At 46.3% G+C, this 13,583-nt stretch overlaps 1 protein-coding gene across 2 annotated transcripts in view; it reads left to right on the top strand.

Annotated features, from left to right (window-relative positions):
* The window catches only part of ZFPM1 (zinc finger protein, FOG family member 1), a 143,344-nt gene extending 134,955 nt beyond the window's left edge, over positions 1-8,389 (top strand). The window contains exons 9-12 of one of the 2 annotated variants that reach the window (XM_040329376.1): positions 293-352; positions 1,209-1,304; positions 3,588-3,737; positions 4,635-8,389. In XM_040329376.1, coding sequence (XP_040185310.1) covers positions 293-352; positions 1,209-1,304; positions 3,588-3,737; positions 4,635-6,895 — 2,567 coding nt within the window. In that variant the 3' untranslated portion in view covers positions 6,896-8,389. The remainder of the gene's footprint in view (positions 1-292; positions 353-1,208; positions 1,305-3,587; positions 3,738-4,634) is intronic. The other variant, XM_040329377.1, reaches the window with a different exon arrangement.
* The last annotated feature ends 5,194 nt before the right edge of the window (positions 8,390-13,583 follow it).

Raw genomic sequence — 13,583 nt, 5'->3', positions numbered from 1 at the left:
TTTCAAGTTGTACCGATCAAGGTGACTTTTATTCACCCCCATTGTTTTTTTTCCTTCATTTGCAATTAAAGGGGTTGTAAAGGTTTATGCTCCAAATTGATCAAATATATTGTTTTTTCATTGCCAAGGCTGGAGACTTATAATTTAAAGTAATCTCACAACTGTAAAATCAGTCTGTATATGCAGTCAAGCATGCTTGTTATACTAACTATGGAACCTAAGGGGTTAACCCTCTGCATTGTGTAAAAGCTGTTCGATTTTGTCTTCTCTGATCCTCCCCCTTCTTCCACAGTCCCTAAACCATCTCCTGCTAGAACAGAGCCTTGGGGGCACGCTGCACATGCTCAGTTTGGTGTGTATTGTTAGAGTTTTTTTTTTTCTTCTTGGGAGGGTGCAAGTGATCAGCACAGGGCCAATTAGCACTGTCCAGACAGAGGGTCAGGGGTCCTGCAGCCTCATGGGACAATCAGGGGGAAATTAAAACGACTCCTACAAGCTTTAACCAGACACTGATAGACATCACAAGACTGCTCTACATACTGCTGATGAGAAAGGGTATTTAGCTATTTATATTTACTAAAATAATTGCATTTTCATGTTCGGTGGGAGACCAGATATAGTGAATGCAGGGTCCTGGGTTTAGTAATGCTTTAAAGCGGATTAATTAATATAAACCCCGCAGTGACTGGTTCTCTTTAAGGCTAGAGAGATTTGTGTTCCGCATATTAGTGCCCTTTTATCACACTTTGCATATATACACCTCCTGTCAGTCAGCCCCGCCATCAGGAAACTATAGTTTGTAGCAGAGAGGGGAGTCTGGATCTGCACTGTGGTGAATAGTGATCAGTTAATCACTCGTTATTCCGGCACCTATCTGTCCTCTGTGGCTCACTCCAGCAGCAGATGAGCCCCGTATGCCAATATCCAAGGCCTCCTCCATAGATCAGTTCAGGAGAGTTGTCCGTTTTTAGAAACATTTTTGGCACTTGAGACAGGCATTTCATCTCCCATCTCTTGGATTTCATCCGATGTTCCACACTCTGCGTTCAAAGTCTCCCCTTCAGATGAATCGCAGCGCAGGCCGTTATCTCCCCATCTTAATCAGAGTGTGCACGCTTCTTCTCTCTGTGAGCAAAAGTGGCGACTATTGCTTTGTGATAACGAGGCGCCCAGGGGTGGTGCTAACGGCTTGTCTTATCTTCCCACAGGAGAACGACCATTTGTGTGCTTGATCTGCCTGTCCGCCTTCACCACCAAGGCCAACTGTGAGCGCCACCTGAAGGTCCACACCGACACCTTGAATGGTACGGGCAAATTATTATTTTTTTATTTGCTGGGTCAATGCTTCATTTACCAATACATAGTGTGGGCCACCTTCTGCAAATTATTGGTCTAGACCCGTGTTTCTCAATGCCAGTCCTTAGTGGCTCCAAAGTTCATGGGGTTGTAAAAGTACAATTTTATTTTTTTCCCTAAATAGCTTCCTTTACCTTAGTGCAGTCCTCCTTCACTTACCTCATCCTTCCATTTTGCTTTTAAATGTCCTTATTTCTTCTGAGAAATCCTCACTTCATGTTCTTCTGTCTGTAACTCCGCACAGTAATGCAAGGCATTCTCCCTGGTGTGTAGTGTGGTGCTTGCCCCCTCCCTTGAGGGGGCAAGCAGGAGAGTCAGGACGCTCTCTACATTGCAGATAGAGAACGTAGCTGTGTGTTAGTGAGCGTCCTGAGCACGACGACACTCCACACCAGGGAGAAAGCCTTGCATTACTGTGTGGAGTTACAGACAGAAGAACAGGAAGTGAGGATTTCTCAGAAGAAGAAGGACATTTAAAAGCAAAATGGAAGGAGGAGGTAAGTGAAAGAGGACTGCACTAAGGTAAAAGAAGCTATTTAGGAAAAAAAAAATTACCTTTACAACCCCTTTCATGTTATTATGACTTTTAGAGAGACGCACAACTTTTGTTGAATAGTTCGAAGTGCAGTAATTATTACTGCTGCCAGTGTGTTAATGAGAGTTGTTGGTGGCCACCAAGTACAGGATTGGAGAAACACTGCCCTAAGCCAGCAGTTGGTTGCCCCCAAGTGAATGGTTGGGATGTTTTAAAGGGATTGTCTACATTTTTGATCAAACTGGCCTACTGTTCCTTCAATCATTAACTTCAGCCTGTGATGCAGATGTGAGGGCAATGTTTAATGAAAGGCATGGAAAGTTTACACAGCAAGCCTTTAGATGGCCACACTTTTCCCTGCAGAGCTCCTTCCAGTTGACCCCCTTTACCATAAGGCAGGCAGTGCTGGAGCAACCAACCACAGAGACTAACCACTGACTGGTTGGGGGGGTTACAAAAAAGACACAGCCAGAAGGCACTGGGGCCTATACATTGGAGAAAAAATATATTCTTCAAGCCCACTGGCTCTTGTGGGGCGCTTATGTGAAGCAAGGCTATCCTTCAGTGGGGACCTAGCATGTTCTACAACAGGGATATGCAATTAGCGGGACCTACAGCTGTTGCCGAACTACAAGTCCCATGAGGCATAGCAAGACTGACAGCCACAAGCATGACACCCAGAGGCATGATGGGACTTGTAGTTTTGCAACAGCTGGAGGTCCGCTAAATGCATATCCCTGTTCTACAAGCTCACTGCCTCTCATGAGGCTGTGTATATGAAGCAAGGCTATCCTTTGGTGTTGACCCAGAATGTGACTCGAATCATAAAAACACAACAGGAGCGCCAGACCAAATGTGCGAGTCGCTGTACATAAAACAACCGATGCGTTTCAGGGGTTCAAAACACTTCATAGAGTTTGTTCTTGTGTACTTGTATACTATGAATTTTAGTATGAATTGTTTGACTATTTTTTATATATTTTTTTTATCATTTATATCTATTTCATAAATCGGCAGTGTTTTAAACCCCCCCAAAAAAAACGCATTCGCTGTTTTATGTGACCATGGGATGACTCAATACAGCTACTTGGACTGTTATCACCATTTGGTCTGTTGTACTGGTATGACACGGGGGGTGGGGGTGGATGTGGATGTGGCCAAACTTGAAAGTGACATTTGGCGGCTCTAGCAGTGAACAGCTATATGTACACAAAATAATTCAGCAACATAAAATACACATGTGTGCAACAGCCACCCCTAGGGGGAGCTCTTGCTCCAGTGATGCTGGAAGTGAGTATTCATCGCAGAGATAGGTTGTGCATGCACCAAGTTTTCTCATCTGGCCACTAGAGGGAGCTTTTACAAATGTGTACATGTTGTGAAAAAAAAAAGTGAAAGTCACTTTAGAAATTAATTTTAGGTCAAAAGATTCAGTGGTTTGATCTTCCAGTCGCGTCAATGGCTAAACAACATCAGTTGAGCTTAAACGAATGACTCAAAAGGGTTAGTCCAGCCATGTACTGATTTTATTCTGTGACTATGAAATTACAATTTTGTCCAAACGTAACCGTTCTCTGCTCTTCTATGGTAGTTAATGAGCCGAGTGCTAGAAATAACTGAACAGTGAAAATCTTTAGACCCAGCTGGTTACAACGCAGTGGGATATTCATCATTTACCTTTTGGTTCTGCTCTTAGGCGTGTGCCATGGATGCGGCTTCATCTCCACCACCCGAGACATTCTGTACAGCCACCTGGTGACCAATCACATGATCTGCCAGCCTGGGTCAAAGGTTGAAGTGTACCCAGTCGTGAAAACGCTGCCTGCAGCCAAGCCATCGAACTCCGGTAGGTTTTGCTGTTGGCAACCGGCTCTTAATATTGTGAATGCCAATAGCCTCCACTTTTTTGTGCCAAGTGTATTATGCACAGTCTAGTAGGCACCAGAGCCTGACCACACTGCGCTTCATAACTAACTGATCTGGTCAGAAATGGGTCTACGTTGGGACATTTTGTGGTGGGAGCTGTGACCATTAATCACCTATGCTGGCACAGAGCACTGGAGTGAAAGGGAAGGAAGCACTTTTCCTACTCACACAAAGGGTATATATTGGGGTATTTTCAAGAGAAATTTGTTTAAAAAAATAATCGTAACCTACGGCTGTACCAAATGATAAAAAGGAAAGGTGAGAGAGGTTAGCTGGGCTCTGTACAGAGAATAATAATGACCCAAACACTTTGCACACCTCGTCCTTCCCTGTAGTTGATCTTTTGCCCATTTTTGACATTCCATGCCTCTTTCTGTACCATGTTTTTGTGTGTAGGTGGCCATCTTTGCAGAGGCAGGGCTTTGCTTCCCCATGTCAGAGCCTCCAGCAAGTAGAACATTGAGTAGCACAGTAGTCAAAACTCCCTCCAAATCTGAAGAGACTAGCAGTCAAGAGGCTGCAGTGCCTTAGAGGATCTCATAGCTCGGATATACAGATATGAGGCCACAGAACAGGAGTGTCCAGGCACTCACATACTAGAAAGTGGACTGATATTTTTCAGGGGAAATTTCAGACAGAGGTAGATTTTTCAGGGTGCTGGTTAGATAAAATAAGATTTCTAAATGTTCTTTATACCATAGACAAGTTTAAACTTTCTCAGGTTCGGTCAACTTGGCCCAGTTTAATGTTCTGCATGGTTGTTTAATTTTATAATTTGTTCCTTGTTACTCATGTTGTTGTTTTTTTTTTTTAACAGGGGTAAATCAAATCTCCAGCCTTCTGAAGTGCAGCTTATGTGGATTCTTGGCCGACAGCCTTGCCAGTCTCCAACAGCATGCAATCATGCACGCTACTGCCTCTCTCCCAGGCCTTTCCCGGTCCTCCAAGTCCCCATCTGATGCAGAGAAGCAGCTGTCTCCCGATAGCTTGAAAAATGGAGATGCTAAATCGCCGGTCTCCTCCTCTTCCTCAGGCATGGATGATCCTCCTCTGAAAGTCCACATTAAAGAGGAACCAGATGCCCCAAGACCAGTCAGCGAAGCCGTTTCCACCAGCCCTGAGGCTAGAGATGAATCTGCTCTGGTTCCCTCTCCAGCTGTTAAAATTAAGACTGAGATCTCCAGTCCCACCCCGGGCTCAAGCCCTGTCCCCAATGAATTGGGAGCAGCCGCTAGCGGGGGGACAATCATAGTGCCTCAGTATATGTTTGGACACGAGGCAGCTCCCGCTATCGTCCCGCAAGCCTCAGAGATCCTTGCCAAGATGTCCGAGTTGGTACACAGCCGCCTGAAACAAGGACAAGCCATCACTTCTGTTGGCTTTACGGGAACTCCGGCACCCAAAGGCGCTACTTGTTACGAGTGCGAGATTACGTTTAATAACATCAACAACTACTATGTGCACAAAAGACTTTACTGCTCTGGGCGGCACGTGTCAGATGAAAATCCAGGCAGCGGGCGGAAGGTGAAGGTGCACCCAGTGCGAGCCGCCATAGCTCCTGCAATGTCAGCGGTTGATGAGCAGCGAGTGAGTCCACAACAACAAGAAGACACTGCAGGGGAAAGCAGCACTTCAACTGTACAGATAAAAGTAGAGGAAGGCGCCGGAACAGAAAACGAAGCATCCGGCAGCGGCCACGCGAGTGAGGGGAGCCAGAGCCCTGGTCTGCAGGAAGACGCAGAGGAAGACCTAACACGCACTGTTTGTGAAGCTTGCAACATCCGTTTCAGCAAACATGAGACTTATGTAGTGCACAAGCGCTTCTACTGCGCGTCACGTCACGATCCTCCTCTCCGGCGCAGCGGAGTGATCAACAAGGCCGGGCCACCATACACACCGCAGCCTGCTCCACGAACGCGGAAACGCCGAAAGCTGTATGAAATTCATGGCGTATCCCCTGCAGACCTAACTTCTCCGGCGTTGCTCCCGCTGACCCGGGTGGAGGCTCTTCCTCTCATGCCAGGGCTGATAGCAGCACCAACTGTACCCTCACCCAGCTCCAGCCCAGATGTGGCAGAGGGGCCCATCGATCTAAGTAAAAAGCCACGCCTTTCTGTGGAGTCTTCTTTGCCGCTGCCAGCTGCTGCAACAGTCGTCCCTCTGACAGATTACCATGAGTGCACGGCTTGTCAGATCAGCTTCAACAGCCTGGAAAGCTATCTAGCTCACAAGAAGTTCTCCTGCCCAGTGGCCCCTTTACAACAGAAAGCCTTACAGCAACTTCAGAAAATGAAGTCCCCCCTCAATGCCTCAGGGAAGATCGGAGAGGATGGTGTGAGGATCAAAGTAGAGCGGAGAGCAACTCTGAGTCCAGGATCTGGGAGTGACTCCATCCAGCCAGTTGCACTTCCCTTTATCACTGTTGCTGACACAAAACCACTGCAGCAGTACACAACCAGCTCAGTTGAGGGTTCCCCGTCTGCTTCTACCACCACCTGTCCCTATTGCCCTCCTAATGTGGTTATCAGAGGAGACCTTCTCGAACATTTCCGAAGCGTTCATGGTCTGCTGTTGGCCAAACCCACCCCAGGTCACCGTTTACAAACAGCGTTCATGGAGCTGCTGCTGCCTGCTCGGGTTCAGCAGAGCAGCTCGTCTGAGAATAGCTTGCCTAGCCCACCCACCTCATCCACTTCTCCCCTGCAAGGCCAAGGGCTACCAAGAGACACTGTGAACTGTAAAGATGCTGTCACCTCATCCTCTTCTTCATCCTCCTCTAATGGCAGCCCTGTTTCAAGCACCACTCCGCGGCCAGTGCTCACCAGCACCACGAGGCCTCTGTTGCCAAGCTCTCCAGCTCTTCCTCTAAACCCTTTGGCTGAAACCAGGCTGCCTACACACTCTATTCTTCCTGGGGATAAACCCATGCAGCCTCCTAAAGCCAGTCTGGCTTCTGCTCTGCCCAATGGAAATCACAGGTTCTGTCGACTTTGCAACATCAAGTTCAGCAGCCTTTCCACATTCATAGCCCACAAAAAGTACTACTGTTCTTCCCACGCAGCTGAACATGTCAAATAGCATTGGGGAACATTTTTTGTTGTTGCAAGAAGTAGTTTTTAAAGCACTAAGCGGTCTGAGCAGTTCGAAGGACCATTTTGTTTTTGTGTGGTTTGTACGGTCTATAAGAAGCCAATGAGAAACATTGTTCCGGTGTGAAAAGGGACGCTGCCCGAAACATGGGCTAGTCTGCTGCCACTGCTATGGCATGATGAAAACGGGACACAATGGCTGTGGAGGCCCAGAACCCATCCAGAGACCCTGTGGAGGTCACTAGGACCCACCAGTTGACCCTTTTGGTAGGTTTTCCTCTCCAAGGGTTACGTTCTGGAACCTACCAGCTACTTTGTAAATGGCTGAAGATTTGCACTACGAAAAAAAGAGTGCAAAAAAAAAAAAAACTAAACGTTATTTAGCAAAATTCTCATTTATCAAGCACAATTTAAAAAAAAACTGTTACACAAAATGAAAAACTTTGAAGGCAACTGACTGTCTTTGTTACAGGGCTGGGGAAGGGATAACTTTTTTAGTAAGTTATTTTTGACTCGTATTTAAAACCTCATCTTCTGTTGCTTTTTTTTTTTTTGTTATTTTGTAGCAAAACTATCACAAATGTGGAAAAAAAGGTTTGACAGTTTCCAGCAAAAAATTTTAATGGACAAAAGAAAAAAAAAAAAAAAGTTTGTTTTCATTTTTAAGCTTCAAGTTGACATTGAAGCCCGAATGTTGGCCCAGATGGAGGAGTTCGAATGCAAATTCTCAGGGCTGAACACCAGACTGTGTTGAGGAAGTCAAAGCGTTTTTCAGCAAGACGCTTTTTCTCTTGGACCTCGAAGGCAAAACGGCAACGCGGGTTCCTAATGTTTGGCTGTCAGCGTATCTGTGGGAAAGTCTCACGCATTTCTTGCTGCTGTAAAACTCTAAGCTAGTTTTATTTTTTGGGAACTTGCCGCCAAACTCTAAACATTTTATCCTCTTAGTAGGTGTTGCCCATGAGCAAAGATAGAGCGATTCAAAAACAAACATTTTCTAAACCTAAAAACTTTCAGGTGGAAAAAAAAAAAATGTTGCTTCCCGACACGTGTGCAGAAATGGTTTTGTCCCTGAGGCAGCGCCAATAGTCTTCTGTGGCTAATAGAATTGCTGGGATTTTGGATCATAACATCTTCTTGAAAGGTGTAGGGCACTTAATGATAACCAGAGGACGCTATAGATGAGACGGAAGAGAGAAGCACTATCTAATCCAAACACCTTTTACAGTTGCGACTTCAGGTCCCCCCCCCCCCCCCCCCAGGCAAATATTTTTTCTAACGGCTGTATTTTTTACATGGCATTATATATGACCAAAACTGGAAAAACCAACTGTGTTTAAGAAAATAGTCCTTAAAGTATATTTATATATTAATATAGCTACGGAGAGCACTGATTCACAAATAAAACAAAAAACACACATCGCTGGTGACTAACAAGTGTGTATAATTGTGTATATAATAAAGCCGGTGTTTAATAACTGTTTATGTTGTGACGTTTCTGCCTGAACAGCTACAAATCATCATGTTATCAGCCGATGAAGACGTGTTTTAGGTCCTATAAATATATGCCTGTAGGCATGCTAAAGTCAGACGCAACTAGGGTTCCTGGGTATGGCCATCATATGGTCGCTCTAGAACATGGGTCTCCAAACAAAGGGCTGGGTTACTGTCCTTCAGATTTTAGGGGGGCCGGAGGTGCTAGTGAAAGTAGAAAATGCCCTAGTATCAGTGGGAGTAAAAAAAATTACATAGTGCCTGTAGTTAGAAGGAGGAATAGTGCCCCATCATTGGTATCAGGAGAGGAATTATGCCCCATTGCTGGTGTCAGTGAGAGGAATGGGTCACCACTGTTGTGGTCAGTGGAAGGAATGGTGCCCTGAGGGACAGATAAAGGCAAGCAAGGGGCCGATTCGGCCCACGGGTTTGGAGACCACTGCTCTAGAACAAAATGTTGTTACAGATGCCAATCGACATCTCAGGCTTATGGTGAGGTGGATTCTGAAGATCTTTTGGGCCCTATGTACCAGTCTGGAGGGTAGGAGTGCTTGATACGAAGGCTTTTATTGTAATGTTTATTGAATAATATACAGTCAAGGTTTAATGACAAACCATACAGCCCTGAAGAAGAGGGAGCCCCTTCCTTGAAATGTGTTGGCTGTATGGATATCAAATGTTCATTCAATAAAATACAGCCAATAATTAAATACAAACCAACGTGGTCCTAAAGATGAGGGAGTCCCTTTCTCAAAATGGAAAATTTGCTTTGATATACAAGTGCCTTGAATTACAAGCATGTTTCTGGAATGAATTATTCTCACAATCCAAGGTTTTACCGTAGAACTATCCACACTTAAAGCGGGAGTTCACCCGAAAAAAATTTTTAACAGTAGATTGGGCCTAATTACAGGAAGCAAAATCGGGTGTTTTGATTAAAATCAATGCAGTACTTACCTTTTTTGAGATAGATGTTCTCCCGCCGCTTCCGGGTATGGGCTGCGGGACTGGGCGTTCCTATTTGATTGACAGCCTTCCGACCGTCGCATACAGCGCCTCACCAGTTTCCGAAAGTAGCCGAACGTCGGTGCACAGGCGCCGTATAGCGCCGCACCGACGTTCGGAAACTCGTGACGCGCTGTATGCGACCGTCGGAAGGCTGTCAATCAAATAAGAACGCCCAGTCCCGAAGACCATACCCGGAAGCGGCGGGAGAACATCTATCTCATCTTCCGACGGTCGCATACAGCGCGTCACGAGTTTCCGAACGTCAGTGCGGCGCTATACGGCGCCTGCGCACCGACGTTCGGCTACTTTCGGAAACTGGTGACGCGCTGTATGCGGCGGTCGGAAGGCTGTCAATCAAATAGGAACGCCCAGTCCCGCAGCCCATACCCGGAAGCGGCGGGAGAACATCTATCTCAAAAAAGGTAAGTACTGCATTGATTTTAATCAAAACACCCGATTCTGCTTCCCATAATTAGGCCCAATCTACTGTTAAAAATTGATTTTTTTGGGTGAACCACCACTTTAACCAGTAAATGTAAATGAAAGTGATAAAGAGTCCATATGTGTGACATCAGCAAAGGAATCCTTAAATAGAAGCCACAGTGTGTTAAACTTCAATATTGATAGACGGGAACCGTGCCAACCCAACCAAGAAGTCACCCTGGTGTGTAAGCCGCCACCAACACTGAGGTTTAAATGCGCTTACCAGATTATGTGGACTCGAATTCTATCAACATTTAGTCAAATAGGCATCAGGAGAATGGATTCTCCCAAACTTACCACTGTATGGCAGGTCACCCATCCAATTCCACATCAATCGAGGTAAACTTCTCTTTTATCCAGCAGGAAATAAACAGGCATATCGTCATACAATTCAGTAAAACTTTGTAGTGGATTGCAGTGGTTAGACGAGTGTCAACCCATGTTTCGTCTGAAAAGACTTCATCTGGGGTTTACCTTGATTGATGTGGAATTGGATACGTGACCTGCCATACAGCGATAAGTTTGGGAGAGTCTTTCTCTTGGTGCCTATTTGACTCTATGTTCATAGCATTCGAGTCCACATAACTTGGTAAGCACATTTAAACCTCTGTGTTGGTGGCAGTGCCGATCCTGACCTCCCTGGGGCACTAAGTAAAATTCCGCTAAGGGGCCCTCTACCTGACCCATGAATAATGGGCGTGGTTTAAGAGTAATATCGGGCGTGACTCAAAGGGGTGTGGTTAGAGTCTGAGATGAACGAGGGATGGAGGGAGAAACAAAGGAAGAAAGAAATAGAGGGAGGAAGTAAAAAAAGTGGGATGGAGGGACAGCAGGCCCAGATCCTACACCGCAATAGAAATATGTGTATTCCAGAAAGTTTAACAATCGGCAGATAAAGATACTCCAAACACCTGGTGTTAGCGCCTCAATCATCATTATTTCTATTATTACATTGTAATATAAAATGAAAACATTCAACTCACCATAATGCAGAATCAGTGGGAGCTCGGATGTCACTGTCCCCAGCGGAGTGCTTCCTTACATCTCAGGTGTCCCCAGCGGAGTACCTCCTTACATCTTAGGTGTCCTCCCCTCCCCCCGGAGCCCTTCTATAGCTCAGCAGCAGTGTCTCCGCCGCCATAACTGAAGGCAGAGGCGAGGGGGACCAAATTAGAGGCAGAGCCGCGGCACCGCTCCCACCCGCCACCCCTTTCTACAACAGATGACAGACAGACCAGGGGTGGGCGACGCCGCAGCTCTATTTCGGCAGGCTCCCTTCTCGTTCTGGTCTTCAGGAAAATGGCGGCTGGTGGAGACATTATCTCCGCCGGCCGCGGACCTCTAGCAGCGGCGGTGGCTGGGCCCCAAGTAATTTGCGGGGCACTACACAGCTTGTGTAGTCAGCGTATAGGGTGGATCGGTCCTGGTTGGTAGCGGCTTACATACCAGGGTGACTTCTTGGTTGGATTGGCATGGTTCTCTTCTATCAATATTGAAGTTCAACACACTGTGGCTTTCATCTTTAAAGCGGTGGTTCACCCTCCATGACAACATTTTACCATAAAATGAGGCATAGTAGCGCGAGCTACAGTATGCCTGTCTTTATTTTTTTAGCCCCGTACTCACTGTGCAATCGTAGAGACAAGATTCCGACTCCCCGCGGGGAATGGGCGTTCCTATGGAGAGGGAAGGTGATTGACGGCCGGCTCTGGCACGTCGCGCTCCCTGAAGACAGCCGGAACAGGTCTCGGCTCTTCACAGCGCTATACGGCGCCTGCGCACAGACTATGCGCAGGCGCCGTGAAGCGCCAAGTCCTATTTCGGCTATTTCCGGAGAAGCGTGACGTGCCAGAGCCGGCCGTCAATCACCTTCCCTCTCCATAGGAACGCCCATTCCCCGAGGGGAGTCGGAATCTTGTCTCTACGATTGCACAGTGAGTACGGGGCTAAAAAAATAAAGACAGGCATACTGTAGCTCGCGCTACTATGCCTTATTTTATGCTAGAGGAAAAAAAATTTTTTTTTTTTTTATTAATAGGGTGAACCCCCGCTTTAAGGATGCCTTTGCGGATGTCACATATGAACTGTCTTTAGCACTTTAATTTACATTCACTGGTTAAGTAGAACTAGTTCCATTTGGATATTATCGTATGATGTATTATCTGGTTTGATACACATTTTCTTATCATTGTAATTTTTGGTAAGCTCTTTGTAACCGATTTTTATTATTGCACATCGGCTTGTCAAGTTGAGGTGCTTGCAGCTGTTCAATTTAAAGGTTAATAGAGCAGTACATTCGAGATTATCATTTTTAAAGAATCTGAACAGAATTAATTGTATGGCCAAAAAAGTGGAGGCTGCATTTCATATCAATACACGCTATTGATAATAAAACAGCCAACACATTTCAACTTGGGTTCACACTCAGTGCAGACTCGGCTCACAGCAGGGGTCTGGTGCGTCCCTGTTGTTCGTTTCAGGGACGAATTAGGCCCGATTTTTTTTTTTTCAAATTCGGATCCAAAACCGAGCCGGACGCACAGAGCACTGTGCAATGCGGCTCCGTTGAAAAGCTGGGCACACGCTCCTGTAATGCGAATTGGATGTGGGGAAACACGCATTCCAATTCGCACTAATGTGAACCCAGCCTTAAGAAAAAAGCCTCTTCTTTAGGGCTGCTTGGTTTGTAATCAATCCAGACAAAATAACCTAAAATGCCTGTTTTGGGTCTGAAAACATTGGCAATCCACTTTCATTGCCACATGGATACCCAGACTCCTCCCATTTTTTTTTTTTTTTTTTCAGAATCAAAGCAGGCTTTTAATTAATCTCTTTCACCCCTGCACCCCCATGCAGGCAGTCCCATTGATCTCTATTGGGATGAAGCAGCTTGCCTAGACATTCATGTCGGTGAATGGCCATGATTGCAGATGGTGCACGTTCGGGGCTGTGCACCGGCATTGCTGTCAAATTGGGAGCAGTGGCTATGTGCAGGCAGCCGCTGCATCCAAATTGATATTAATGGGAGTGCCTGCACGGAGATGCATGCACCACCTGTGCAGGCAAACAGTGCCCGCTTTAGTACGCCCGTGTGATAAAGGCCTTCAGCCCTATTCACACTTCTTTGTTCCTCACTGTTGTGTAAAGGCAGCCCGTTTGTCTTGACGCAGCGCACCACAACACACGGCAGTGCAATACTGTAATGCCTTATTAAGTTCGGGTTCCTCTAAAAACGATTGGCACAGCAATATGTTAATGCCCCCAACAGTATCACATGGTAACGCAAAGCTGTATTTAAAGCGGTTGTAAAGGTTCGTGTTTTTTCACCTTAATGCATCCTATGCATTAAGGTGAAAAAAAAAACAACTGCCAATCACCGGTCCCCCCAGCCCCCCATTTTACTTACCTGAGCCCATTCACCTGCTCTGCGCGTCCCCCGGCATCCTCTTCTCCCTGGAGTTTCGGCACAGATTGGATAGATTGATAGCAGTGCAGCCATTGGCTCCCGCTGCTGGCAATCAAATACAACGACGTGGGCGCTGGGGGGCAGGGCCAAGTTATACACTATGGACGCCAAATGTATAACACGGGAGCACACCCGCAGAGAGCTTCCCAGAGGGGGATATCTAATGCGGGGAGGAGCCGCAAGACCCCAGAAGAGGACTGTTGCACTAGGATTCAGCTTCAGTGAG

The sequence above is a fragment of the Rana temporaria genome, chromosome 11, assembly GCF_905171775.1.
Source record: "Rana temporaria chromosome 11, aRanTem1.1, whole genome shotgun sequence".
In the NCBI taxonomy this organism is placed as follows: domain Eukaryota; kingdom Metazoa; phylum Chordata; class Amphibia; order Anura; family Ranidae; genus Rana; species Rana temporaria.
Note: the sequence above shows the minus strand (reverse complement) of the source record. Positions and strands in the feature narration are given on the sequence as shown.